Below are 25,430 nucleotides of genomic sequence, written 5' to 3'. Positions count from 1 at the left end.
GCCCAGGGCTGAAGGGGGAGACTCTGGGGTAAAGCTTTTTGGATAAATCTGCTGAAATCTTTCACAGTTGATTGTTGGTCCCAGCTCTTGCTGCAGTTTCTCCTTAGCCCTGCTGAAGTAGTTAAAGATAAGGAAATACCTGATAGCAGGTGTGGCCCCTGGTCCTGGGGAGGTCACAGGCTGCAGGCTGGGAGCAGCAAAGGGGAGCACACCTGGGCCTCCCCAGCCCCAGGACACTTTCAGTGTCTCAAAGCTGCAGATAAAGGGCACTGGGTAAGGCACCCACACATCCTGCTGAGGACGGGGTAACTTCCAGCAGCTTGGCTTTGGACTCCTGGTCTCACCTCCCTGGGGCAGACTCTGCCTCTCCCCCAGTCCCTGAGACGGGATCCCGGGCTATGGAAGATGTTCCCTTGGTCACAATTTGGGGGCTGGGTGGGGCAGCCCCCAGGGGTTACTGGGGGTCCCACACCACCAAGTCAGTGTGATTCCCAAGGACACTCTCCTGCAGCAGCTGCTGCACCCCAGGCATGGCTCTGGAGATGCCCTTGGAAAAACCATCACAAGACTTTACAGTGTAAAATGAAAACTTTCATCGTTTATTCTCGACTGCAGCTGTTTACAGAAATATAGTTGCGAGTATACAAATGTCCCAATAGAAGCAAAATATTTTTTTTTTTTTTAATATTCAACAAGTTATCACAGGAGAGCTAAAAACATAGATGCAAATAAAATATCCCCTCATAGACAAACTGAAAACACCGGGAATCAGTGCTTGGAAAACCCACCTACGAAAGCCATATACACAGAACTGCACGAAGGAGTATCTGGTGCTACTTTCACATTGCAGGACACAGAAGAGGCAGCTCAGCGGTCGAGGGTGCACCCAGAACATCTGGCAGGCAGGGGAGAGCCCACCTGAGGTGCAGGGACAGAGACAGAGGTTGGAGCTCTGCTCTGAAGGGGTTGGAGCTTAACTCAGCATCAGCTCAGGTGGAAATAATTCAAATTGCCTCCTTTTATCCAGAATAAAAAAGCCTCAGGAATGCTGCAGGCTGCTAAGGATACTGGATTGGGATCCCAGTTCTGCAACACCCAAAGAGCCACTTCCAAACAGGAACTTCCCCCTGGCCACGTTATCCCAACGGGCAGCCATGGCACTGCCCAGGGCACTCGGTCGGATCCCGTTCCACGGGGCAGCTCCAGGGCCAAAACAAAGGCAAGGCCATTTACCTGCCAGGTGAACACAGGACCCCTCCCTAATCCCAGGCCTGGAGCTGGAATGTGTCACAGAGGGCTGCTGGGTGTGGGAGCCTTGGAACCTGAACAGAGGGGTCAGTGAGCAGGGAATCCCTGGATTCCTTGCCCTGTCCCTACACAGTGAATGTCACCAGGCAATTTAATGAAGTGTAACAGCAAAAATGACAAATCTCTGGAAAAAGCAGAGTTCAGCCCTGCAAACTCCAAGAGAACAAAGGAGGACACTGGCTCTCAGTGTGGTGGAGGTGATTTAAGAAGACCTGTACCAGGACAACACTGATCCACTCAGGACAAATTCCAGTGGAACACGGATTTGGAATTGAAAGTCATGTTGGACACAATACACATTACTGATTGTATGACCTGATTTAAAGGCTGGAGCTATGTCAGGGCAGGTTTAGGGTGGATATCAGGAAAGGCTCTTCCCCCAGAGGGTGCTGGCACTGCCCAGGCTCCCCAGGGAATGGGCACGGCCCCAAAGCCACCAGAGCTCCAGGAGCCTTTGGACAGCACTGCCAGGGATGCCCAGGGTGGGATTGTTGGGGGGTCTGTGCAGGGCTGGGGTTGGGCTGGATGATCCCTGTGGGTCCTTTCCAGCTCAGGATATTTTAAGATTCTATGATTCTTAGGGTTTAATTCCTCACACAACCTGCAAGAAAGAAATCAGCACGAGTCGCAGCAGGCTCCTCACAGACAGAATTCAAGGGGAGCTTCACTGGCTTTCAAGGAGTTCTCTAGATTTTGACTGTTGCACTAATGAATCAGTTAAAAAATGAGTTTACAGACTCCTGCCCTCATGGGAATAAAGAGAAACGGCAGAGGAGTTTCCCCTCCCTGACCCAGCACAACAGGGACCTTTTGCTACACAACAACATCCCAGACCCCGGGCTGGTGTCAGCCTAGCCCTGGGCAGCACAGCCACCACCAATCCCTGTCTGCACCAGCTGCTGCCAGACCGGGGATGGAAACGGCTCTGGAGTGACCCAGGGGAAGCCCAGGGATGCTCAGGGCTGCAGGAAGCCCATCCTCAGCCTGGGTGTCAGTTCCATCCTAAACTACATCTGCAAGTATGAACTAAAAGATACAAAAATACAAAAGTGGCCACAGCTGCTTGCAAGCCACAGGTCCCAGCGAGGTTCCCAAGCAGAGCAAGTTCTGGAGCCACGTCACCAACAGGGCCACACGTCCAGGACTGAGAGGTGTGAGACAGCTACTCATGAGTTACTACAAAAACCTCCTACTGAGGAAAAGGAGTATTATTTCATGTTTATAAAAAATGTAAATATAACAGTATTCTAATGCTGTGTCTACTATTATTTATATAGAATAATCTGACTCCTCTATATACATATATATAATCCTAGAATATACAGGCAGTGCATATTTACATCCCTATACAGACTGGGAAAGGAAAAGCCTCTCCTCCTGTGTGACCTCCCCGAGTCCCCCACTCCCCTAGAGAATTTCACAAGTTCCCTTTGGCAGGAGTTTACCCCCTGCTGCATTTTTCCTTGTTTCTAACACGTTTACCCCATTTCCAACGCTGACCCTCGGTGCCGTGGCACAGACGCCCTGCCCGGGGCACCACAGCTGGCACAGCTGGCCCGAGCAGGAACACAAAGTGCTCAGAGGCTGCCACAAAAGACTAAACAAGCCCAAATTAAAACAAAGCCCCTGAACAAACACAGCATCCCACTGCTGTTTCCTTTTAGCTTCTACAGAACGGAGCTGCCCCGAGCCCCCCTGAACACAACCCCCCCCAACTCCTTGAGACTCAGCTCTGCACTAATGAGCACTCACCAGTATTTCCTGTTCTCACCTTCCACCTACAGCTCAGAGCATGCCAAGCAACTCCCTCTCCTCTCTCCTGCTCCCCTCACTCAGATCCATGTCTTTGCTCCCTCTGCTCTCCCACAATGGCCCTGGAAAAGGAACCCAACAGTTTGCCAAGCAGAGGCACAACAAAACAGGAATAAAAGTCCATTCGGACATATTTTCCTTTTAGAAATTAAGATTCCAAATCAAAATATCAATGGAAACTTTAAAAAATAAAGTTCAGCTTATGCAAGTGAGGGGAATGTCCACTGACACAGCTGCCCAGACTTGGCACTTCCAGTAAAAACCTGCCGGGGTTCTGTTTAACTGCTCATGCCTTGTTTTATCTCAAAACTACATGGGAAGCAGCCACCCTGTCAGTGATTAGAAGTAATCATAATCACTGATCAGAGAGTGCACTCCCACTTCAGAACAGCCAGCCTGGAATTACTTCTTGAACTAGATTTGTGTTAAAATAAGAGCGAAGCGTTTGGCTTGCTGCAAGACCAGGCAGTGAGGAGGCAATTGATACCAAAACAACTGTTAATTAAGCACAAAGCACCAGTAACTCCGTGCCAGAGGAGATGTTCAGCTCAAACTGTGCACTGAGGGTTGGCTCCCTGGTGTCTGGGTGGGCTCTGGGCACACTCAGGGTAAAAGCTGGGGGGACATGGGGGGGGTTGGCAGCTCCATCTCCCTCAACTCTCACCTGTGCCCACAAATGGGTGCTCTGGGACCCCCAGGGATGCTGGATTGACACGGACTGGTACCTCAGGATCCTCTGTCACCCAAAGGGCCCAGACACGATGCCAGTGCTCCTGGGGTCATAGAGGAGCTCTGCTGCCCAACCTCAGCCGCTGAAAACGTCAGAATGTTCAGGGCCCTGGTAAAACACAGACGTGGCTCAGGCTGTGCTCCCTGCCATGACACCCTGCAGCCTGTCCTTGAGCTCTTTTGGGGCTGATCCAACCCCTCCACCCTCAGAGCCGCTGCCGAGCACGCGCCAACCGCTGAGCGACCTCTTCAGTCACACAAATACTTCTTGTAACCAAATCACATGTTCAAAGTGTTGTACATTTAAACATTGACCTAAAATGAACAGGTAAATTTAACACGAGGAAAGGAAGGTGTTTCCAGAAGGGAAAACTGGGATAGCACAGCCCTTGGTTGGTTTTTTGTGTATGTTTTTTTTCTCTCTTCTCTTCGTAAGTGACCTCAAACACGCCCACAATTCAAACATACCCTTCCCTGGAGCTGTGGCAGGCTTGGGATGAGGTTCTCTTCTGGGCACTCATCCTGTTCCATGGAGAATTGGTCCCTGGTGACTTGGCACTGACCAACAAATGGATAGAGCCCTTGGGAACAAGGAGCAAACTGAAGCAGCACGCGAGCGAATCCGTCGTTCCTGTCACTCCTTCTGTGTCCAATGCCCCAGGTGACACCCAACAGCTCAGCCTGGGACACAGATCCTGCAAACACCACCAGTTCCTTTCCCAGTGAGTGCCTATGGACTTCCACGGCCCTCTGGACGTTGTTGGGTCCATTGTTCTCAGCCTGAGCAGCCCCACGCAGCTCCTGGGCGCTGCTGGGGGCTGCTGCTTTCGTGTTGTGAACCATTACAAGATGTTGGTAATGTTTTGTCTTAGCAGGGGAAAAAAAAAAATAAAATACAGAAAGAAGAAGTCTGGGTCGGGGTTAAAGCAGCTCTGGACATGATGCAGCGGGGAATTCTTTCTGTCCTGATTAAAATTTCCAACATTTGAGCATAATCATAAATTAGGAGTTAAAACACAGAGGCGCTAATAATAAAATATTAAATAGGCAATGAAGAGTGGAGAAAAGCTGAATGGCTCATTCTGAGGGAAACCCCAATATTTCATTTTCATATAATCCTAAATGCCTCTGGGTTTCCTGGCTAGGCTGTGAGTGAGGGACACACCAAACACAGAGCAAAGCTTCTCGTGGCCAGCTGGACCAACACTGCCTGATGGAATGGCGAGAGATGAACACGTTATTTATGTTGCAAAAAGTACTTAAATACTCAATAAAGACATAACAAACCCCACCCCACCCCACTGTTATCAGACGCCACGTTGTGGTAGAACATCAGACAAACTCACAAATTTACCACAAAAATGTGTGGCAAAAAGAATATTTTATATATATGTATATATATAAATTTTTATATTTATGCCAATGTACTCACTCAGTACAAATAGCAAAATAGTTATACCATTTCCTAAATACAAAATATAGCTTTCCAAAAAAATGAAACACACATTAGATATAAACCATCCAAAACTTGAACGATTGAAAACTGTATTCAAAATTAAATGACCCAGAGCAGGTCTCTTTCTGAAAAGTTCCCTTCATATCGGCAAGAAGCCTTACTACTGAAAACGTAATTCAATGCCTCTCAATGAGAGAGAGAAAGAGAGAGACAGAAAGAGAAAGTGAACGTCGTGACAGACCAACAAACGGGGGAAATCCAGGAAAACCAACAAAAAACTCTACACGGCTCAACTACGCACACGAGTTAAGGGGAAAACACACAGTAAACAGACTCGAGGAACTTAAAAAAAAAAACCCATTTACAGACTGTTCCTTTGTTATTTCAAATAACAAAATGAAGAATGACGTGATACCAGCTAACTCTACCGAGGCGGAACGGGCGCCGCGGGAGCGGCTCGGCTCCGGCGGCAGCGGGAGGAACACGGATCTGAACGAGGCTGTAGTGAGAGATCACACACTGCCTGGAGAGTTGAAGCACCCAAAAAATCCACAAGCCTCACAATACACCTGCATGGTCTGGAGTGGGTTGTTTTTACATTCGGTAACATCAGTCAATGATTTATTCCTTAGTTAAACATGGCAATCTAAAACCAGACTTGGGGCTCGGTGGTAGAAAAAGGAAAAATCACTTCAGAACTGCAATGAGCTCCATGTGCTACAAAGATGCAACAGCTCGGGATGAAGTGACCTTTTAAGAAGGCTTAAAAATGATGCAATTTGCCCCCTACTTGGAGTAAAGCCAAGCTGAAGATTTCCATCAGTCACAGCTGGAAGTGGTGGGTTAAGGGGGATTCCTGCAATTAGAAGGTGGTGGAGAAATTGCTTCCTCTCTCCTTACTCCTTGATTATTTGTCAAAGCTTCTACTGACTAAGCAATTTACTGCCAAGGATTCCTAAAAGCTGTTTCTTTAGCTTTAAAGCCAGTAGGATATTTATGTCTTTTTTTAAAGTAACAAAATACAAAACTGAGGGAGAGAAGGAAAACCATGGAAAGAGTAAAAGGGAGAAGCTGGGAACAGCTCATGAGTCTTTACAGAGCTCCAACCATCAGTCAGAACGAGAGACACAGAGGAGTCCCTTCCTCAGCCACAAAGAATGCTCCTTCCAAGCTGAAGGTGTTTTAGAGAAGATTTTAAGACCAACTGGAAGTTCCTCTTCATTTCTTCATTTTGTAGAGCCACCAAACCCTTGCTCTACGTACAGCTCCACGCAACCCCAGCTTCCACGGACGTGGAAAACCGTTAATCCCATTCTCAGATGGGAACTGGTTATTCAGAGCAGCAATTCTCTGCTTGGTTATTACCATTATCAACGCTTCCAATTCATAAAGGGTGGGTTTGGCTCTCCCACTCCGTGTCAATCGAGAGATCCCTTCACTTACTGACAGCTGAGTCACGGCTCGGGGCAGAGGCAGCTGCTGTTTCTGCTGCACGAGCTTCCCGAGGGAAAAAAGGGATAGGAAGAAAGAATAGCAGGGAAAAAGTAAACGTGGTAACATGGATTACCTTCCAACAACAATAATAACTGACCAGATATGCTTTAAATTCCAAGAGCCCCCACTGTAATGAGGTTTATGAACCTGGTAACAGCCCAACCCCACGCCCCAGTAACACAAAGCATAACTCCTCAGCATTATTGGCACTATGGAGCCCAAACTCCATGGTCATGGCCTCAGGTCTGCCACTGGCCACGCGTGTGCTCTTAAAGAGGCCACTTTTCCACAGAAGCAATTGGTTCCACGCAGCCTAATCCAGAGTTGGAAGGTCTGAGAGGATCTGGGAAATCGTCGCTTTTTTTTCTTCACGGAATTTCTGCGTGAGAAAACAAGCAGAAAAGTCAGGCATAACTAATCACAGTCCCCTCCTCCTCCTCCTGTGCAGTGCCTTCATCTTCAGGGTGTTCCTCATGAGCAGACACTGAATTGGGGGTGAGGAGCAAGAGAAGCTCTGGAGAGACTCCAAACTTCCTACACAAACCCCTTTAGAGAGGGAATGAAGTGTATCACTTCAGTGAAAACTCCGGGGGATTTAGGACAAGATCACCCCAAGTTACCACAACCAGCTCCGGACTCCAGAGTCCTCCTGGTTCCTGGTGCTCATTTGTAGTCAAAGGCTCTTCCCCTCTCTGAAAAAGGCACCTTCTAAAAGCAGAATGTCTCCTAGCAACAGCTGATGCCGTTGGCTGTTTCTAACACAGCCTCAGCATGTGGCACCCTCAGGAGCTGCCACATTCCACCAGAACTTGTTTTCACATTATGTTACTGTAACCCAGGGGAAGAGTTCAGAACAGTTCAAACTTGAGGTGTTATTTACTCAGTAAGTCTCAAGTTTTTTAACCACAGTCATGTTTCATAAGGTTCTGATCTGCCAAGCTGCCAGTGAGCCACTCTCCTCCCTAACAAAGTACCACACTCTCATGGCAGATGACAAAAGGTAGGAAAAATGAACAAGACACAGTCTCAACTGTGTCTTCAAACAGGTTCTGACCTCTGACTGGTTTTAATAACTTCATTCTGGTATTATAGTCTTAATTCAGCCTCACTGGTGTTTTAGCTGACTGCTCAAAGCACGGTCACACCCTGCAAGGTATAAACGCACTGAACAAAGCTCCTGCGTGGCAGCAAAGAACCCAGAGACCCAAACTCACCACTTGCCTAATTAAAACGAGCCAGCCATGTTGTTCCCCTGGTTCTGCAAGGACACGAGCAGGTCGTCTATCTTCTCCATGTTCTGGTTGGTGGCCATGGCCGAGGGCAGCGGCGGGGTCTCGGGGAGCTGCTGGGACAGGAGCGCCGGCACCGTGGGCTGGGCCTCGCCCTGGGGCTGCCCGGGCTGGCCCATGGCCATCAGCTCCTCCGGCAGCGCCGCCGGCCCGGGGGGCAGCAGCTGGCCACAGTCTGGGGGACAGAGGGACATTTCAGTGCCTTGGCACAGGCCAAGAGCTCCCAGAGCAGAGCACGCACGGCTGTGACCACGGCCCACCGCCAGCTGTGCGCCCGCCCTGGGAGAGCCGCTCCAACCTGCTGTAAGCAGCACCTGCACCTCTCACTGCTGGGGCTCACGGGCACCCACAGACCTCTGCACACAGAGAAAGGCTCTGCATCCCACAGAACTGGTCATGGAGGCTGGGTCCAGAGAGGAGATACGGAAAAGTGCAGGTTTGTACTGCTAAGTGCACTTTAACAGACGCTCTTCTGGACTCTACAGCTTCTAAAATCCTTAACTTTCCTTCAGCAAGGTGAAGAGAGGCAACACGTATATTGTGGAAACCAAAAACAGCAAGAGAAATGCTCTTTTAGGAGAGCACAATCATTCCTAGATTAGATATTAGTGAGAGACTCTTCCCTGTGAGGGTGGGGAGGCCCTGGCACAGGGTGCCCAGAGCAGCTGTGGCTGCCCCTGGATCCCTGGAAGTGTCCCAGGCCAGGTTGGACAGGGCTTGGGGCAACCTGGGAGAGTGGAAGGTGTCCCTGCCATGGCAGGGCTGGATAGGATTTGTTTTAAGGTCTCTTCCCACCCAAACCACTCCCTGTTTCTTTGGCAGCTCTCCACATGGTAAGCTCAGCATCAGGCACTGGTCACTTACTGTTCTGGATGCCGAACAGGAATATTCCCGAGGTCTGCTGGGATGAGGCAGGGGAATTCTGCAGCTGGTTGATGGCACTTCCCGCCGTGTTGTGGAACAGAGGAGCCTGCTGCTGGGGGGGAGAAGCAGTTCCTGGCATTCCTGCCATGCTGTTTTGGGAGGAGTACATGGGGGACTGCTGCAGCTCCGGCTGGCTCATGCTGTTCTGCAGGGCAGACATGGAAGCTGAGGAGATGAAGAGGGTGACTTGTTGCTCTTGAGAACTTGGGGACCCTTGGACCAGCTGAATCTGGGGCGAGTTATGGAAGATGGTTGGCTGCTGTGCTTCAGCCTGGTTGGAGCCAGGATTCTGGAGAGAAGACACTGTGGTCTGACTCTGGAATTGCATGGGCTGCTGTTCCTGATTCATCGAGGCCATGTTGGACTGTGGATGAAAAATGGACTGGCCTTGTTGCTCCTGATTGGTAACTGGGTTTTGGTTTGGATTGAAAATCATGTTCTGCTTTTGGGGGGCCATTGTACTCATTGCATTTTGATTGCTGAACATCATGTTCTGCTGCTGCTGCTGTTGCTGCTCCTGAGATGGAGGGCTGCTCTGGATAGCAACAATCGAATGCTGAGGCTGGAAGATGGCTCCTTGTTGGTTCTGAGGGATGGAGCTGGACTGGATGGAGCCCAACGACACTTGGGACTGAAACAAACCCTGCTGAGCTGGCTGAGTCTGGGGCTGCTCCTGGGGAAGCATGGAGCTCTGGATATGAGAGATCTGTGTCTGCTGCTGGAAAGAAGTCTGCTGTTCAGTGTTTGCTGCTGTCTGAAGAGGAGAAATGGGATTTGGGCTTGTAAAGAATGACATCTGCTCTTCCTGAGTGGCAGGGTTGCTCATGGAACTCTGGGAAAGGAACATGTTGGCAGACTGCTGGTCTTGAGGCACCGAGGAGCTCTGCAAGACACCCATGGCATTCTGTGAGTGGAACATCGGGGGCTGCAGTTGGTCAGAGGAATTAGTGTTGGTCTGGTTGTGGACAATGGAATTTGAGCTATGAAAAAGGGATCCTTGTGTTTCCTGGGATATATTCTGAGTGTCACCAATAGGGTTCTGAGAGTGGAAAAGCTGAGCTTGTGAGTGTGGAGACTGCTGGATGAAGCTTCCTGACTGAATTGACATCATTTCTCCACCTTGCTGGAACAGACCCCCGCCCTGCTGCTGAGTACCACTGGCCTGGACACTCATCATGGTCTTGGTAGATGAGAACAGATTAACCTGGGACTGACTTTCCCCACTGTGCTGCATCTGAACCATGGTCTGAAACACAGAGCTCTGCATCTGTTTGCTCTGGCCCGAGGCCTCTTCTCCCTCTGCAGAGCTCGAGGGCTGGAACATGGCAGCGCCGTTGCTGGAGACCGGCTGCTGCGCGGGGGCGGCCGCCTCGCCGCCGGACACCCCCGGGGACGAGGAGAACAGCTCACACTGCATCTGCATGTCCTCGCTGGTGGACAAGCCACCCATCATGTGGGACGCCTGCTGGTACACTGGGGACTGCTGCAGGGCTCCGTTCCCCGCCGTGCTGGAGGAGAACAGATCCGACTGCATCTGCGTGGCCGCCTGGCACATGTTCTGCTGCATGCCCATCACCATGGCTGCTGACGTCTCCATGGCCTGCTGCTGCTGCTGTTGCTGCTGCTGGTTGGACAGGGCACCTTCAGGCTGGGAGTGAACGTTCTCGGCTCGTCCAGGCAAAAGGTTCTCCCGTCTGGAATGGACAGCTGTGTCTGAGGAGGAAAACATCCCGGGATTCACGCTGTTCTGTATCTGGCTGACCTGCTGAAAGATATCTGCGTTCAGCTGATCCTGGACATCCTCGCTGCTGTCTGAGCCCGAAAACAAAACGGAAGATAACTGCTGCTGAGCTTCCAGGACCTGCTGCACCAAGTCAACGTTCCTGTTGCTGCCCGTGGCGGTGTTGGTGGGGAAGTTGCCAGCCTGGAGCTGCTGGATGGTGTTCTGGAGCTGACTCACGCCGCTGGCCGACGAGAAGATGCTCGAGGAAATCTGCTGCTGCAGGGCCTGGGCCGGCTCCGAGAGCGTCGGCTGCTGCTGCTGTGAGGCATCAGTCAGCTGTGACAGAGTCACCACTGTGCCATCCGACTGCAGCACCTCCCTGGGCTGGGAATCCCTCGTCTGGAACTGCGCAGCCTGCTGCAGCAGGGCATCGCTGTTCTGCAGCTGGCCCGGGGCGGACACTGCGGAGAAGCTGCCGGGCTGGGAAATGTCCTGCGTTTGGATGGTGCTCAGGGTCTCTGGGTTGTACACCTTGGGCTGGATTTGCTGCTGGTTTTCACTTTCAGAAGGTAAATGGGAAGCAGAAGTTGATATGCCAGACATGCTGTTTTCCAATGTTTGCTGAGTTGGTCCAACCACATTTGAAGCCTGAAAAGAGCAAGACATTCAGTAATTTATAAACTTACTGGGGTTATGCAAATACAATTTCCCAAAATCCCCGATGTCCAGGGAAGATCAGAGGGACATGTGAGATGTGAAACCCAGACACACCCAAACTAGCAAACAAATGATCAGCAGTGGAAACGCTACTACAAGGATGGAATCACAGCACAATTTAATGAAAGCAATGCTAAGAACTGATTAAAAGAATATTCTTACAGTAATTTACTGGTTCTGTGTCACAGGATAAAAATCCCCATCATAGGGTCACTAACCCATCAATCTGTCTGGGGGCAGGAACCAGGTGAGTTATCAAAGGAAACTGTGTTTTACTCATGCTCTGTGATTGTGTTTTGCCCAGACTGATCCTGGACATGGCACTTTCCCTGTCTATTACTCTTCTCCACTACTAAAGCATGGACCAAGGAGCAGATGTAACTCAGAGTCTGAAAGCTGCTGTGCTCAGCCCACACCAAACTCACCTGGAACTTGGGGGGAGAGCATTTTTGTGCACTTACTTCCATTGGAGCCACATCTTCGTTCTTGATCATACTGCTTGGCATGAGTGGAGTTATCAAGGCACTAGGAAGAATGTTCACCTTCTCCAGGTTACAGCCCGTGGCCTTCACTGCTGCAGCCACAAAGAAAAGGAGAACAAGAGGGGCAATGGTGAAACCATTCCATAACACCCTTGAAGTAAATTACAGAATTACTCTTCGACGTAAAGCAGCAGATCTCCACACCCTAAGCAAATTTAAACCTTACAGTAACGTGGCAGTAAAATTTCTGCACATGTGTATAGAGTGAGGAAGGACAGAACAGACCAAGTACATACAGCAAACAAAATTCTCTCTGGTTCACAGTCAACCTGGAGCAGAACAGGTACAGGAATGAAGCATCAAAGAGGAGCTGACACAGAAACCCCCATGAGAAGGTAAATTCAGATATATTGCATAAATTAACTGAGGACATGAAGGAACAGCAACAGCACGTTGTATTCCAAGGAGCAGCAGCTGTTCTCCTGGAGGAGTTGGGATCTTCCCTTGGTTAAGCTCCACACTAAATTAGATGGATGTCAGGCTTACCCTGTATATTAGTTTATATATCTGCTTAAACTAACACTACGCAGTTTCTAATTCTTTGTATTAACTCCAATCCTAGGCTTTTTTGTTATTCTTCACTTGCAAACATGCTAAATAAAGAATAGACTGCAGAGCCTAATGCATGAAAAATGAAACAAAAATTAGCATTATTTTTTCCCTTTTTTTTGTTCTATATTAGCTTGTACTAAAATATGCTGATAGGAATATTGTTATAAAGTAAGTTTCAGAGTCAGAAAATAAACCTCCCTGTAAGAATAGGGGCAGATTTTATAAGCACAGACTTATCACAGGATGTCTGATTCATTTCACCAAATCTGGGTAGGAATTCATAGTTAAATTATTGAGAACACTGATAAGAATCAATTTAGTACCTTTTATAGCCTCTTCAAAAGAACAATGTTGGGCTGGGCTGGAGATTTCCTTCTTCACATTAACATTCAGAGTCCCAGCTGCCGAGACAAAACACATTGAGAACTTCCTTACATTAAATCAGCAAACAAGCCAAAAAAACACAAAGCAAACCAAAACAATTCCTTATAGCTTAAAGAAATTCAGGTTCTTTGAAACCCACACAAACCTTTGCACTGTCTATTGTGATACAGATAAATAAATAAACTAAAATACATGAAGTGGGCAAATTGCAGCTTTCCTCAGGATAAAGCCTGGTGGGATTTCTTGGTTTATTTGGTGCATTGTATGGGATATGTTGATTTTTTTATCGTGCTCAGCTTCATTTTGACCCTTAAACTAGAAATGGATGCTGCTATATAAGAAGAGCTGTCACGAGACAGCTGGAATTTGAAGTATTTGGCACATAAATGAGAAAAGCAAAGCCTTTGGATTTTATTATTAACAGAGCAACACTGGCCAGCAAGGGGGCTTTGGGAAGATCCACGTCGCTCAGCATTCCGTGCTGAGCAGGTGAAATGGCCACTGCTCCCCCAGAGCACCCCACACACCTGGCTCTGGAGTGTAGGTGAAGGGCTGCACGTCGTGAGATCTCCCAGCGTTGGTCACCACGTATATTCCCACAGAGACTGCTGAGGTGATTTGCTGGTCGTGATATGGTGGCACCTTCACAATAAGGTGATTCTGCAAGGCAAAAAGATCACATTTTCTTACTACTGATCTTCATTCTACTTACTTACAACAAAAGACAGAAATAGGCTGACAAAACAGCATAAATAAAAGCCCAGGGTACTGGGGGCAATGCACATGTGGGATACTGCCCTTGGGGATGGGAACAGGATGGCACTTTCCTGACAACCAAAGAGTCCATAAAGAAACTTATTTGTGTCAAAAAAGAATAAATATTCCGTAAAACATTTCAAAGTGGAACAAAAATTCAGCCAGTTATAAAGACTATGCTGCACACACAATCTCCTTCCATGGAAAACTGCTGGGAAAACTGAATTAGGCCTTTTAGTTCCATTGTACACAAGGGCAAAGATCTGCTCAGCAAACTCACTGTGGGATCCAAGCTCTCAGTTAGACACTGAACAATCATACTGGTGTAAACCCAAAATCATATTCCACCAGACTCACAACAGACCTTACATGCAAAAAAATAGTATTATTTCTAGAAATGCACAGAAAGAGGGTAAGGTTTCTTTGGAAACTGAGTCAGTGTATTTTTTAAATTAAAAATATAATAATAGTAGTAATAATAATAATAGTAGTAGTAATGATAATAAAAGTAGTGATAATAGAAGTAATACAGACGTACCTGATGAAATAATTCCATGTCAATTTCAGCTTCTGCCTTCCAAGAATTCTCATCTAAATGAAAATTCAAAAGCCTAGGTTAGAGCAATTTGTTTCAGTGCCTTTGACTCTGCTCCTCAGTCTGCTCTCCCCAGCTGAGCTTTACCCAGCAGTGAAACCCCGACCCCAGGCTCTGCTCAGCATCCCAAGCCAGCCCTGCTTTCACACTAACCGGAAACATTCTCTTGGAAAATCACTTTTGTTCCCTTTAGGAAGTTCTTGCCAATCAGAAAAACTTCCTCTTCACCCTTCACTGAACAGCTGTGGAGACTTTTCTTTAGGATCTCTGGGACTCCCGCTGGCTGAGCTGCAAGGGAAAAAAACAGAGTCAGGAATCAAGAAAATATCAACATCCAAACCAAACCACTTTTACTTACAGGGTTATGAAGGGAAAACTAAAACTCCTGAGCTTCTTTCTTTATCATGTATTTCATTACAAACTCTTCAGAATCTAACCATTTCTATTATTTCCTCACCAAACATAATGAGCTCACAGAAATCACACTCAGCTCAATGATCCACTAATAATCGTTTTCCTTTTCTCCTGCACTTACTAAATCTTCAAGATGAAACTCCCAGTGCTGGAGCCAAAGCTCAACAAGTGCTCAGAAGAGAAGGAAGTGTGGTGCTGTAATTCCCTGGTGTAGAGTGATTTCCAGAGGCATCAACCCTTAGACACACCTGAAGCCTACCTGCAAATTCAGCCTCTGGGTCATAAAGCTTTATTTTTTTGTGAAGCTTATTTTGTTCTGCTCTGCAAAAGAGCAGAAGGAGTAATTCCCCTATTACCTGGAGGGCTTTGCACAGTTTTTTTTACATGACAGTTTTCTGTCTGGTGCAAGAACTAACCCAGGGCTTGGAGCAACCTGGGGTCCCCCGGCCCCTGGCAGGGGGTGGAATGGGATGAGCTTCAAGGTCCCCTCCAAATCCTTGCAAGAATCCCATCTCTGGAGTTGGGAATTTTAGCAATTTGAATCAAATAAACACACCAAGAGGATGTGGTGTTACAGACACACATCCCTGGATGCCCCTGTGCCAGAGGTCCAGATGATGATTTATATCATTCTTAGCATAAACTGTCACTGCTGCAAACCATTCCTACTCTTCTTAAACCTTAAACCAAACAGGACCACGTGTGCTGAATACAAATGAGCACTGCAGACAATTTAAACAGAGGTACATTTTAAAATTATGTGCTTTGACACATTTAATATAAAATAATTCTTGTTTCTAATGGAGGTTCCTCAACCACATTTTCTCCTCTCCACAGCTTCCCAGGGCACACACCCAGACTCGTGTTTCTGCACTTGCCTGGCCCACTTTGTGTGTTTAATAACAATATTCTCTGGGCTTACTACACAGCAGAACATACATCCTGTACCACTCCAAATTATTTAATGACCTTTCAGAAAGGATTTTTCTACAACTCTGGCTGCAGGTTCCCAGGCAACCGTTACGCAACGACTGAACATGCTCAAGGCACATGAAAAGAGTAACTGGATTTAGGTTTGCTAACAAGTTAACAAAGCCTATTTAAAACACAGCCCTCAAATAAAGAGCCTGCAGCTCCTTAATGCCTTTTCTATGGTTTCAGGAACATTATAAAACACAACATAAACAGGCTCTGATGAGTGCAAATGCAAAGCTTGTTGTGAAGGTACATTACACACCTGTAAGTAAGGTTTATGTAGCAAACCAACCCAGTGTAATGTGCCTGAGGAGATGATTTATATTCAATAAACAACACGTTTCATGCCATTTTGATCAGCCAGTACCCATGTGCCAGCACTATTTGCTTGGCCAAGGTCTACTGCAAGTCCCTGTAGCTTTGGCATAAGTTAAGACAGAAGCACAGAGTCCTGGAAGGAGCTGCAGGAATTCCCCTCTCAACCTTCACACCATGATCAGTTTTATTCACATATTCCCCAAAGACACAAGTCTGACCAGAGTATTTTGTTTCTGTGATCTAAGACTTCCAGCAGTGGAGACACTGTAAAATTCCTGGGCAACCTCTTAGCAACTCACACAATTGAGAATATTTTCTTAGCAAGTGACCAAACCCCAGCCTGCCAAAAACCAAACCAATTTACTCTCTGCATCAAATACAGCTTTTTTTAGCTCAACAGCCTATTTTAAAATCAGTCTCTCAATGCTTCATCTCAGACTCTCAGCTTCTACTCACAATAGCAAGTTTTGGACTGTTAAAGAAAACATCAGGTGATTTCCACTCCCTTTTTCTTCTATAGGTGAAATAATTTTATCTTTAACCAGAAAGTTACAAACAAAAGAAATACAGGAATGATTATGAGATTTTATAGAAAATGTTTTTATCTTAAATCTGAAACTTAGTATCAGATACTCCATTACTGTGAAATACCACCATGGTCTACTGACTGCAATGGAGCTGCAAAGATGACTGCAGTTCTCAAAAATAACCCCCCAAAATCCTTTTTATACCATGGCAAGAGCACGATACAAGTGCCCAGGAGCTTCTCTACTCTTTCATGCATAGACAAAGCTCTGCATCTCATTCATCAAGATGAGCTTTAAGGTCCCTTCCAGCCCAAACCATTCCATGATTCCACAATCCCCTTTTCCCTGTTGGTCAGTGGAACCTCCCCAGCCAAGGCAGCCATCTGTGCTCGTGCTAAACAGAGCAGTTTAATAAAGAGCTATAAAAAGTTTTGTTCTTGCACTGAACCAGAACAGATTCAGCCTCTGGCCCACGCAAGGACCACAGCTGAGAGAGCCAGGCTTGCTGACTTACTGCAAGTCCTGTCTAGCACTGAAAGCTGAGGCATGAATGTGACAATACAGAAGAGACTCAAAGTACTAACTGTTGTTTTTCAAAGCAATCACAACAAAAACGGTGAAATTTTAGGAGGCAAAAATTCATTGAACTGAAGATCAGGAATTGTGTAATTATTTTCAATACTGGACAATAATTTTCACTATTACCCCACCACAAATAAAAATCAATCCACTTGATTTCAGCTACAGCAATTCTGAAATTATCACCAATTAACACAGGCTAGGTTTTTTACCCCTCAAGAATCACAGCATCATTTAGGTTGGAGACCATCCAGTCCAAGCTGTGCCTGACCCCCACCGTGTCCCCAGCCCAGAGCACTGAGTGCCACATCTGTTCCTCCCTCGGGCACCTCCAGGGCTGGGGACTCCACATCTCCCTGGGCAGCCGCTGCCAATGCCTGACCGCTTTCCATGCCGAGATCACAGTAAAAGCCAGACCCCTCTACTCTCAGCTCCTTGGTTTGACACTCACTGCACAGAATTGGGGAAGAAGGCGTCTGCAGGGTCAGGGTGGAGCCGTCCTTGCGCGTGATGTTGACGCGAAAGACGAGCCGAGCGCGGGTGCTTTTCTTCTTGGAGCCGGCAATCCCTATCCTGGCTTCCACATCAGCATTCCTCAGCTTCAGGATTCCCACACAATCAACCCTAACAACACAAAACAGAGCAGAATTTCATAGTTTAGTAAGTTCAGCGTTTTTAACAGTCTCTCAAGTAGTTTCATAAGCCAAAGTCAAAAGCCTTGAGGTAATTACAGAAATGTTATTAGATTTCTTTTTATTTACATGAAATCTATGACCTTTTTCAAGTTTTCATTCAACCCTGCCTAATTTGGATGATGAATCATGGCAGAAAGGCATATGAAAGCATGAATAAAACAGAAAGTGCAATATAATTCTGGTAAGCATTCAATTTAGAATCATAGCTCTTCATTCTTCCATCCCCAGGGCGAGATCTGTGTTTGCAGGATTATTGCTTCAAAATATTCTGCATTCACTTAAAGAAAGCAGGAGTAGAAGAAAACTTACTGTAGTCATATTATTTATGTTCAGTGGGACTTGGAAGTGACAGATAAGTCCTCCCTTAAGTGTGGTCCTAGGGGAGATGTACAGGGCCAGGTGAGTGATGCAGTGGTGGCTTTCAGACAGGCTCCATGCAAAATGATTTAAAGCAAAAAACAGCCAAAAAAAACAAGAACAGCAGAAGCAAACACAGCCTGATGTGTTAAAAAGAATACTGCAATTTACCCAGGATTTTGGGTTCTTTGTCCCAAAAGCACAGGGACCACCTGCTATCTCCTGTGAGTACACTGAACTGCAAGCAAGAGCCGAGGAGCAGAGAGAGGAGAGCGCCGAGGTGTTCAGACTTGAACTATAACCCACCATCCAATGGGAAAAGGAAATCAGTTCCCAAACCCAAGCTAATAAAGGCAAATATTCCTGGAAGAGCTACTCACGCCAGCGTCATGTTGTTGCTTGGGTCCAGCCCCACCTCGATGACAGTGGTGCCCTCGATGTCCACCTCCTTGCAGGGCGTGGTGTTCCTGCCCGTGACCCTGCAGGCCTGGTAGAACCCGTGGGGCTTCACGCGCCCGGAGTCGTTGCCCACGAACACCTGCAGCACCACGGGCTCGTTGTGGCCTTCCAGCTGCAACACGCCAGGTGGGCAATTAGCACAGGAACAACAATTAGCTGTTATTATTCATATCTGGCTTCTAAACCAGCCTGAATCCCGTCTACCTTCAGGCAGAATTATCCCAGCTGCGACTCCCGCGTCTCTCACGACCTCCTGTCCTCACCCCAACTGTGACTATTCCCCCCTCTCTTCCCAGGATTCTCCTTCCCCTCCCAGCATCTACATCCACCAGTCAGCCAAGAAAGAGAACGTTTCCTGGGGCTGATTCCAGAGGTGGAGAGGTTTTGCTGCTCAATATGTGTACAGCCACTGGCATTCCAGGACCCCACCTGCATGCCAGATGCATTTTGAAATCCTCCTGAAACCAGATTAGAATTGTCCAATAGTTGCAAAACCCCTGAAGGAGTTAGAATAGGATGAAAGGGAAGCAGAGGGAGAAATGGGCGACTGAATGGTCCAACCATCCAACTGCATAAGCCCAGCTTTCCTTCAGACATCAAAATAAAAATTAAAAATGGTAACCTGACATCTCCTACTTAAAAACAATGTCAGAATTCACTGAAACACTTCATAAATAAGAGCAGGTCAGACATTTTAACATCCTCCTGCAACCCTGTGTGCAAGCCATAATTATCCCAGAACATGTCAGTGAAAAATACATTCATTTTCATAACATCAACACCCTGGCATGAAATGGTTTGTGTCCTCTTAATGCTTCTTTTTATTAGTGGGATCCCAATGGTGCCACAGACTAAAAATACTCTGAGGTAAAAGAAGTCCTGAAGTAAACCTGGACATTGCATTACAAAGGAAATTCTTTTTAGGAAATAATTAAGAAAAATACTCTAAGTGAAAAGAAACATTAGATAGTTGCCAAATTCCCAGGCCAGAGATGGAAATTCCTTGCCAGAGCATTCTAGGACATAAAATGAGTATTTTAGTGTTTCCACTGAGACATTTGTTGCTCAAGGATTTCTGGGTGACAGTATTGTCTTCTGTCTCAGGCCTGGAAGCCCAGGCAGCACCAGTTTCAGTAGTGAGGAGATACAAATGAGAGCAGAATCCTCTGGAGAATTCCTTGGAGGATTATTCCCTGACACACTTAAAAAACGTAGTTTGGAAGTTTGTAGCAAGTTTGAACAAAGGAAAAAAAATAAATAAATCAGCAAATACTGGTAAGATCATTGTGTGCTCATGTCCAAGAGGAGCAAATAGCAAATGTGACTGTCAGAGATGAGCAAGGCCCCAAGATCTCTGGCCCAGCAGAGGCACAGCTCACAACAAAGGGCTCAACAGCCAGTCCCTTGATTATGGCTTGCTTATACAATTTTAATGTTGCCTACTGATTGTAGACTCAAGTTCTAAGTCATCAAGATCAGTTTTATTTAAATGGCCACTGAACCTGCTTCTCCTCCTCGGCCTGTGTCAGGGCCATGCGCCGGAGCCACTCCCAAGCACCAGATCTCTGCTGAGCACCAACATCTTTACACTGCTCCTCCCCACCTTTAAACCCCACAAACAAAACAAAAAACTCCCTTGTCTGTAACGTATTTTCCCACTAGCTCAGATTTCCTGAAGATTCACTGACTCATTTGTCTGTCCAGCCCTGAGAGAGTTTTATCTGCAGGGTATGAACTCCTCTGCCTACTGGTAAAGCAAACTGGAACTTCCAGGAATTCAGTAACATGAGACTCTTCCAAAGAGAATTTTCACTGATGGGTGCTAAAGGGTAACTGGGAAAGGAGTTAAAAGGAAATTCAGATGAACAAAGGCCCATTAAGAAAATCCACATAAATGAGCACTAAATCCCCATAGCAACAGGCCGATATGAATGGATTCTTTTCTTATGAAACTTTACTGGAGTTCTGCATTACTCAGGAGGACTGAGAGAAGGGCTGCTGGTGTTCCTAACACTGCTGAACAGGACTTTGAAGATAAGCCTACTTCTGTATTCTGTCAGCAGCAGTCAGCACAAATTTTAAGGGATGTGTCACAAACAAAACATCTCCTTGTGGACTTGCTAAGTTAGTTTGAGTTGAGAACTGCTTTACTGCTTTCTCAAAGTGACATAACTAAGAAAAAATATTAAATTAAACGTCTTTCACCCTCCTTATCTACATAACAAACCTAGCTGTCTATTTGCTCAACCTGCTGGCCACACTCCTCTCAGAATGCCCAGTATGCCATTTGCCATGGTGCCAGTGCAGTGCTGGCCTGGACTCAGTTCTCTGGTGACTCTCATCATCACTTGTGAGAGGATATTTAACATCAGTTCTTCTGCTTGTCACCCTAAGTCAAGCCCAGCCTTGTTCCTGGAAAGCCTCTCTACCATATCCATTAGGAAATCTTCCTAATCCCTCAAGTTCTCCAACTGCTTTCCCCAGGCTACACAGGGAAGAAACAAGACCTGGAAATTCCCACTCTGTGCATTTGTGTGCAGCCCCTGGAGGACAGCCTCAGCCTTCCTTCCTGAGCAGAAACGTCAAAGATCTCCTTATAACCTTCTTGTGTTTCTCCTCAGAGCAAGAGGCCTACAGCACCTGAATTTTAAGCATCAAAGACTATAGAGTAAACAGGCTGCAACTGTCAAGTGTGCACATAAATGCTGCCTCGTTCCTCGCCCCCATTCTCCAGTTCTAATCCACATCTACCTCTACTACCTCCACCTGTACCATGCTAAACACACTGAGCAGCATGACCTGTAAAACACACCCCAGTGTGATCTCCATGACTCACTTGAAAGACAATGTATACAGCAACTCAGACACGGCTGAATTAAAAACAAGAAAAAAAACACCAAGCAATCAAAAAAAAAAACAAAAAAAAAAAAAACAAAAAAAAAAAAAAAAAAAAAAAAAAAACTAACAAAACCAAAACATCCCATTTATAATTTTTTTTTTTTTTTAATGAAAACTGGTTTTATGTCTTTACTACTACTGGACAATGATGGCCCACTGTCACCAGCCATCAAACAGCTACAGGATTTCACTATCTCACTTTTGTAGGTATGGAATGTCTCAGTATTCACACAGTCCATGGAACTGCAGCCTAACAGGATGTGCATCCCAGATTTTAAATCCCTGCCTTGACATGCAGCTTCCCTCCCCCTGTAACTCTGACCTGCAGGAACAGACCCTGTCCAGCCCCTCCAGCCCAGAGGCTGCAAAGTCTGCTCCCTCACCAGTGCAGAGACTGGAGGCCCACTGAGCTGGAGCTGCCCCGGGAAGGCGGTGCCCGTTTTCCCAGCCTACCTTCACAGTGGGAAAGCCCTGCTGCGTCCGGTCCTTGACGGAGCCCCGGCTGCCCTCAGTCAGGTACCGAGCCCTGTGCTGGGTCTCGGGCTGCACCATGATCTTCAGCTCCTTCCCCTCACTCTTAGTCGGGTACTGACCACACAACATTGGGGTCTTCTTCCCTCCAGCTCCCTTCTGGTTCTCTGATGCTCTGAGAAGTCAAAACACACCATCAAGAAGATGTGAGAAGCGGCTCCCCAGCAAAAACACTCCAAATCACAGATAAGCTAGAAAGGCAAAGAGTGCGTATTAACTGATGGAAGATTTGTAGTTGAGAGCAAACTTTGGAATTCTCTTTCTGCCAGAGGAGACCTGCAGGATGAAGAGGAATGGTGCTTCCCTGCCTCCTCCATCCAGAGTACATGGGAACTGCTTTTCAGGGAGCAAACATAAAGGAAGGGAAAAGCAATTAGCATTAAACGATGTTAACGAACAGAAGGCGGCTCATAACCTGCTTTTTCAGAGTCTATGACACAGCCTGAACAAGCTGTTTTGCTGCTGTGACAAACACACACGTACACACACACTGGATGGATTTAAGGTTAAATGACACTTCTTTAAACAGGAAAATAGCCTCATGCCTGTCTCCACCTCAACTTGTATATCCATGCAAACTCCAGATCCGATTTCTGTCTAAACAGATTGCCCAATTAATGCTAAAACCCAATTAGTTATTGCAAAAGCTCTGGCATAATTGCACCAATGTTAAATCAGTGTATGCACAAGGCCTTTCTTTCCAGGTGCGTTCCATAAGATGTAGTGGCTTGTTCTCAGTTCCATAATTAAAACCAGGATGAAGGAGCCCTCCCAAGTCTAGCAGCACATGAGCCATTTTGTGTTCCCTTTAGAGCACAATGGGAAATAACCCTTGATCCTACTCACACCAGGATTTGGTAATGAACCTGAAGCCCAAGAAACTCCTTTCCCTCTAGGAAATGTGAATGTGCCACAGTACATGATGCAGGCAGGAAAAGGGCTCCATGATTCATGCAAATGTCATATTCTCTCTTCCTAGCAAATCATGGTTTCTAACAGCTAATGCCTGGGAAGAAAGTAGTTTTATATAACAAGTGTGGATTGCTTAAAAAACAAATCCCGTTTCAACGTGCAAGTTATTGAAGTGATTTATCCAGGATTTTTTCCTTCTCAAAAAGGGTGAAAACTGCTTTTTTTTTTTTTTTTCAAAATTGTTCCCTGGGAGCTTTGCCACTGCATGAGGCTCTCACTGACCTGCAGCTGGGGTGACCCAGCTCTTCTCAACTACCAGATGACAAACACAACGCAGCCCTTTCCTAGAGCTCCTGCTGTGCACAGAGCAGCCCCTGGACACAGCACGAGCCCCTGATTGCAGCCCTGTGCTGCTCCTGTTCCTGCCCAGGAAAGGTTGGGGGGCACTTTGCCTCCCAGCCCACCACATCTCACAGCCCTAAAGCCGTGGAATCAGCACAGTGTGCGTTGGGAGAGACCTTTAGAGATCATCCAGTGCCACCCCTGCCATGGCAGGGACACCTTCCACTGTCCCAGGCTGCTCCAAGCCCTGTCCATCCTGGCCTTGGGCACTGCCAGGGATCTGCCCTGTGCCAGGGCCTGCCCACCCTCCTTGTAAAAAACTTATTCCTTTGATCTACACTAAACCAACCCTCTTTTAGTTTAAAACCATCACTCTTTGCCTAATGCAACAGATGCTATTTGTCACACTCTTATTTTCGTTAAGCCTTCCAAAACCTTTCACTACACATAAAAAAAGGGTTAAAACAGACAGAGTTGGTGCTTTGGATGACTTCCATTCCCATTTTCTGTCCATGAAGGTCAAGCACTTCACTGTGGACAGCCCAGCCACTGCCCCGGCTGCCTTCAATATTCATCCTCAACCAGTACCCAGCAGAGGCAGAAACTAGGTAAAAACTAGCATAAAACCCTGCAAAATAATATTAATACCATCTTACAACAAAACTATCTTCCTGCCAAGCAGTCCTGATGACTCTGCTCAGTGTAGTCACTGGGGAGACTGGGATATAGCTGAATTTTGAAGGGAAATGTTGGAGAGCTGGCCATCAAAATGAAATTCACTTTTACCACTCCCAGTGCCATGTTTCAGCAGTGATATTAACACTGACCTCTCCAGGAAAATTATACCCTTAAATCCCAACTACTTTAACTGTCACCATATTAATATTTTATCATTATCATATTTATGCAGAGAGATGCTCCTCACAATTATTTTGTCTTTTCTCTAGAAACTTAATCATTATTTTCAATCAACTAGCCAAAGCTGGAGGCTTAAACCCTTCACCAGAACTTCTCAGTGGTCTTTCTCCTCAAAATACAGGATGAATCACTTAATACATCCTTTCAATTAATGAATTCGTTTTATTTCAGTTTATTCATACTGCAAGTATTCACACCTGTACATTTCATACGCACACATTTATTAATCTGATTGTTACCAGACAAAACATCCTCTAATCTAGCACTTCTGGTTTTTTAAAGGAATAAATGTAAGTGGCAAATCCTATGAATCTACTCAAACAAATCTCCTGAGGAGTTTGGCCTAGTCCTGTTCTCACAGGGCAGACTTTGAAAGCGAAAGTGAGACCACAGAAGCCTGAGTCTCTGCCCTGAATCACCACCAATTCATCCACCTCTAAAAAGGCTTTCACAAATTCCAAGTTTCCACAGGAATATATTCTTTCTCTTCCTGGCTTTTAACAACAACTGTCTCTTCAGGGGCAAATGCCATTTCCATTCACCACGGAGCACGGCAGTTTTTCTTGCTCTTTTCTTTAAGCCAAAAGTAAATGAACTCCCTTGGCTGAGCTCCACCAGGCTGGGAAGTTTAAAAAACTCCAGTCACTACGGTGACCCAGATTTGTAAGGCCAAGTCTCCATATTCCAATGGCAAAATTAAGTTTTCTAAGATCTTGGCCACTTCTTATCGCAGAGCGTTTATTTCCAAGGACGGTTCTGTTACCTGGGAGTTTTCCTGCAGCTCAGTCTGGCCTGAGACACGTAAGGAAAAATATTCCACCTTCTTCCCCTCTGCACTCACAGAACCCACAGATTTCCCTGGTCAGCCTAGTGTTTTTGGGGAAATCTTGTTCTGCTTTTAGACCAAGATCTCACATATCCTTTCAGAGTTTACAAAACCTCCCTGAGATCACACAGTGGCACAGTTCTTGTCTTTCCATCAAGCTTTTCCTTCTGTAAGGGCAAGCCTGGTCCCTCGGAGCTGGGGGAGGCACCTTCCTCATTCCAAGCTGCCCAGGGTCTACCAGGTACTAATATTTTACTTTATTACCATTGATTTTGGCTGGTGAAAACCCCAAGGCCAGAGGGCACCATGCCCAGGAAGCAGCAGCACACTCAGGACATGTTCTCAGAACTGCTTTTCACAGTGAAATTTTAAGTATGGAACTGCACTGACCCTGGGAA

General features: G+C 46.5%; 1 protein-coding gene and 1 long non-coding RNA gene across 7 annotated transcripts in view; one reads left to right on the top strand and one right to left on the bottom strand.

Annotated features, from left to right (window-relative positions):
* Positions 1-578: 578 nt before the first annotated feature.
* Positions 579-25,430, bottom strand: part of NFAT5 (nuclear factor of activated T cells 5) — a 55,491-nt gene continuing 30,639 nt past the window's right edge. For 3 of the 6 annotated variants that reach the window (XM_053987642.1, XM_053987646.1, XM_053987645.1), the window contains 11 exons: positions 21,957-22,149; positions 18,527-18,717; positions 17,546-17,718; positions 14,435-14,569; positions 14,225-14,277; positions 13,458-13,590; positions 12,870-12,947; positions 11,914-12,026; positions 8,953-11,383; positions 8,014-8,263; positions 579-7,178 (listed from right to left, as the gene is read on the bottom strand). In XM_053987642.1, the coding sequence (XP_053843617.1) occupies positions 8,025-8,263; positions 8,953-11,383; positions 11,914-12,026; positions 12,870-12,947; positions 13,458-13,590; positions 14,225-14,277; positions 14,435-14,569; positions 17,546-17,718; positions 18,527-18,717; positions 21,957-22,149 (3,739 nt within the window). In that variant the 3' untranslated portion in view covers positions 579-7,178; positions 8,014-8,024. Of the gene's footprint in view, positions 7,179-8,013; positions 8,264-8,952; positions 11,384-11,877; positions 12,027-12,869; positions 12,948-13,457; positions 13,591-14,224; positions 14,278-14,434; positions 14,570-17,545; positions 17,719-18,526; positions 18,718-21,956; positions 22,150-25,430 lie in introns of all 6 variants that reach the window. The other 3 variants (XM_053987647.1, XM_053987643.1, XM_053987644.1) reach the window with 3 other exon arrangements.
* LOC128812943 (uncharacterized) lies at positions 7,587-18,477 on the top strand. The gene is made up of 3 exons (XR_008438879.1): positions 7,587-7,799; positions 12,259-12,329; positions 18,347-18,477. It is a non-coding gene; the product is annotated as an uncharacterized LOC128812943 (long non-coding RNA).

This window comes from Vidua macroura, chromosome 11, assembly GCF_024509145.1.
Source record: "Vidua macroura isolate BioBank_ID:100142 chromosome 11, ASM2450914v1, whole genome shotgun sequence".
In the NCBI taxonomy this organism is placed as follows: Eukaryota; Metazoa; Chordata; class Aves; order Passeriformes; family Viduidae; genus Vidua; species Vidua macroura.
This window is presented reverse-complemented; position numbering and strand designations above follow the sequence as displayed.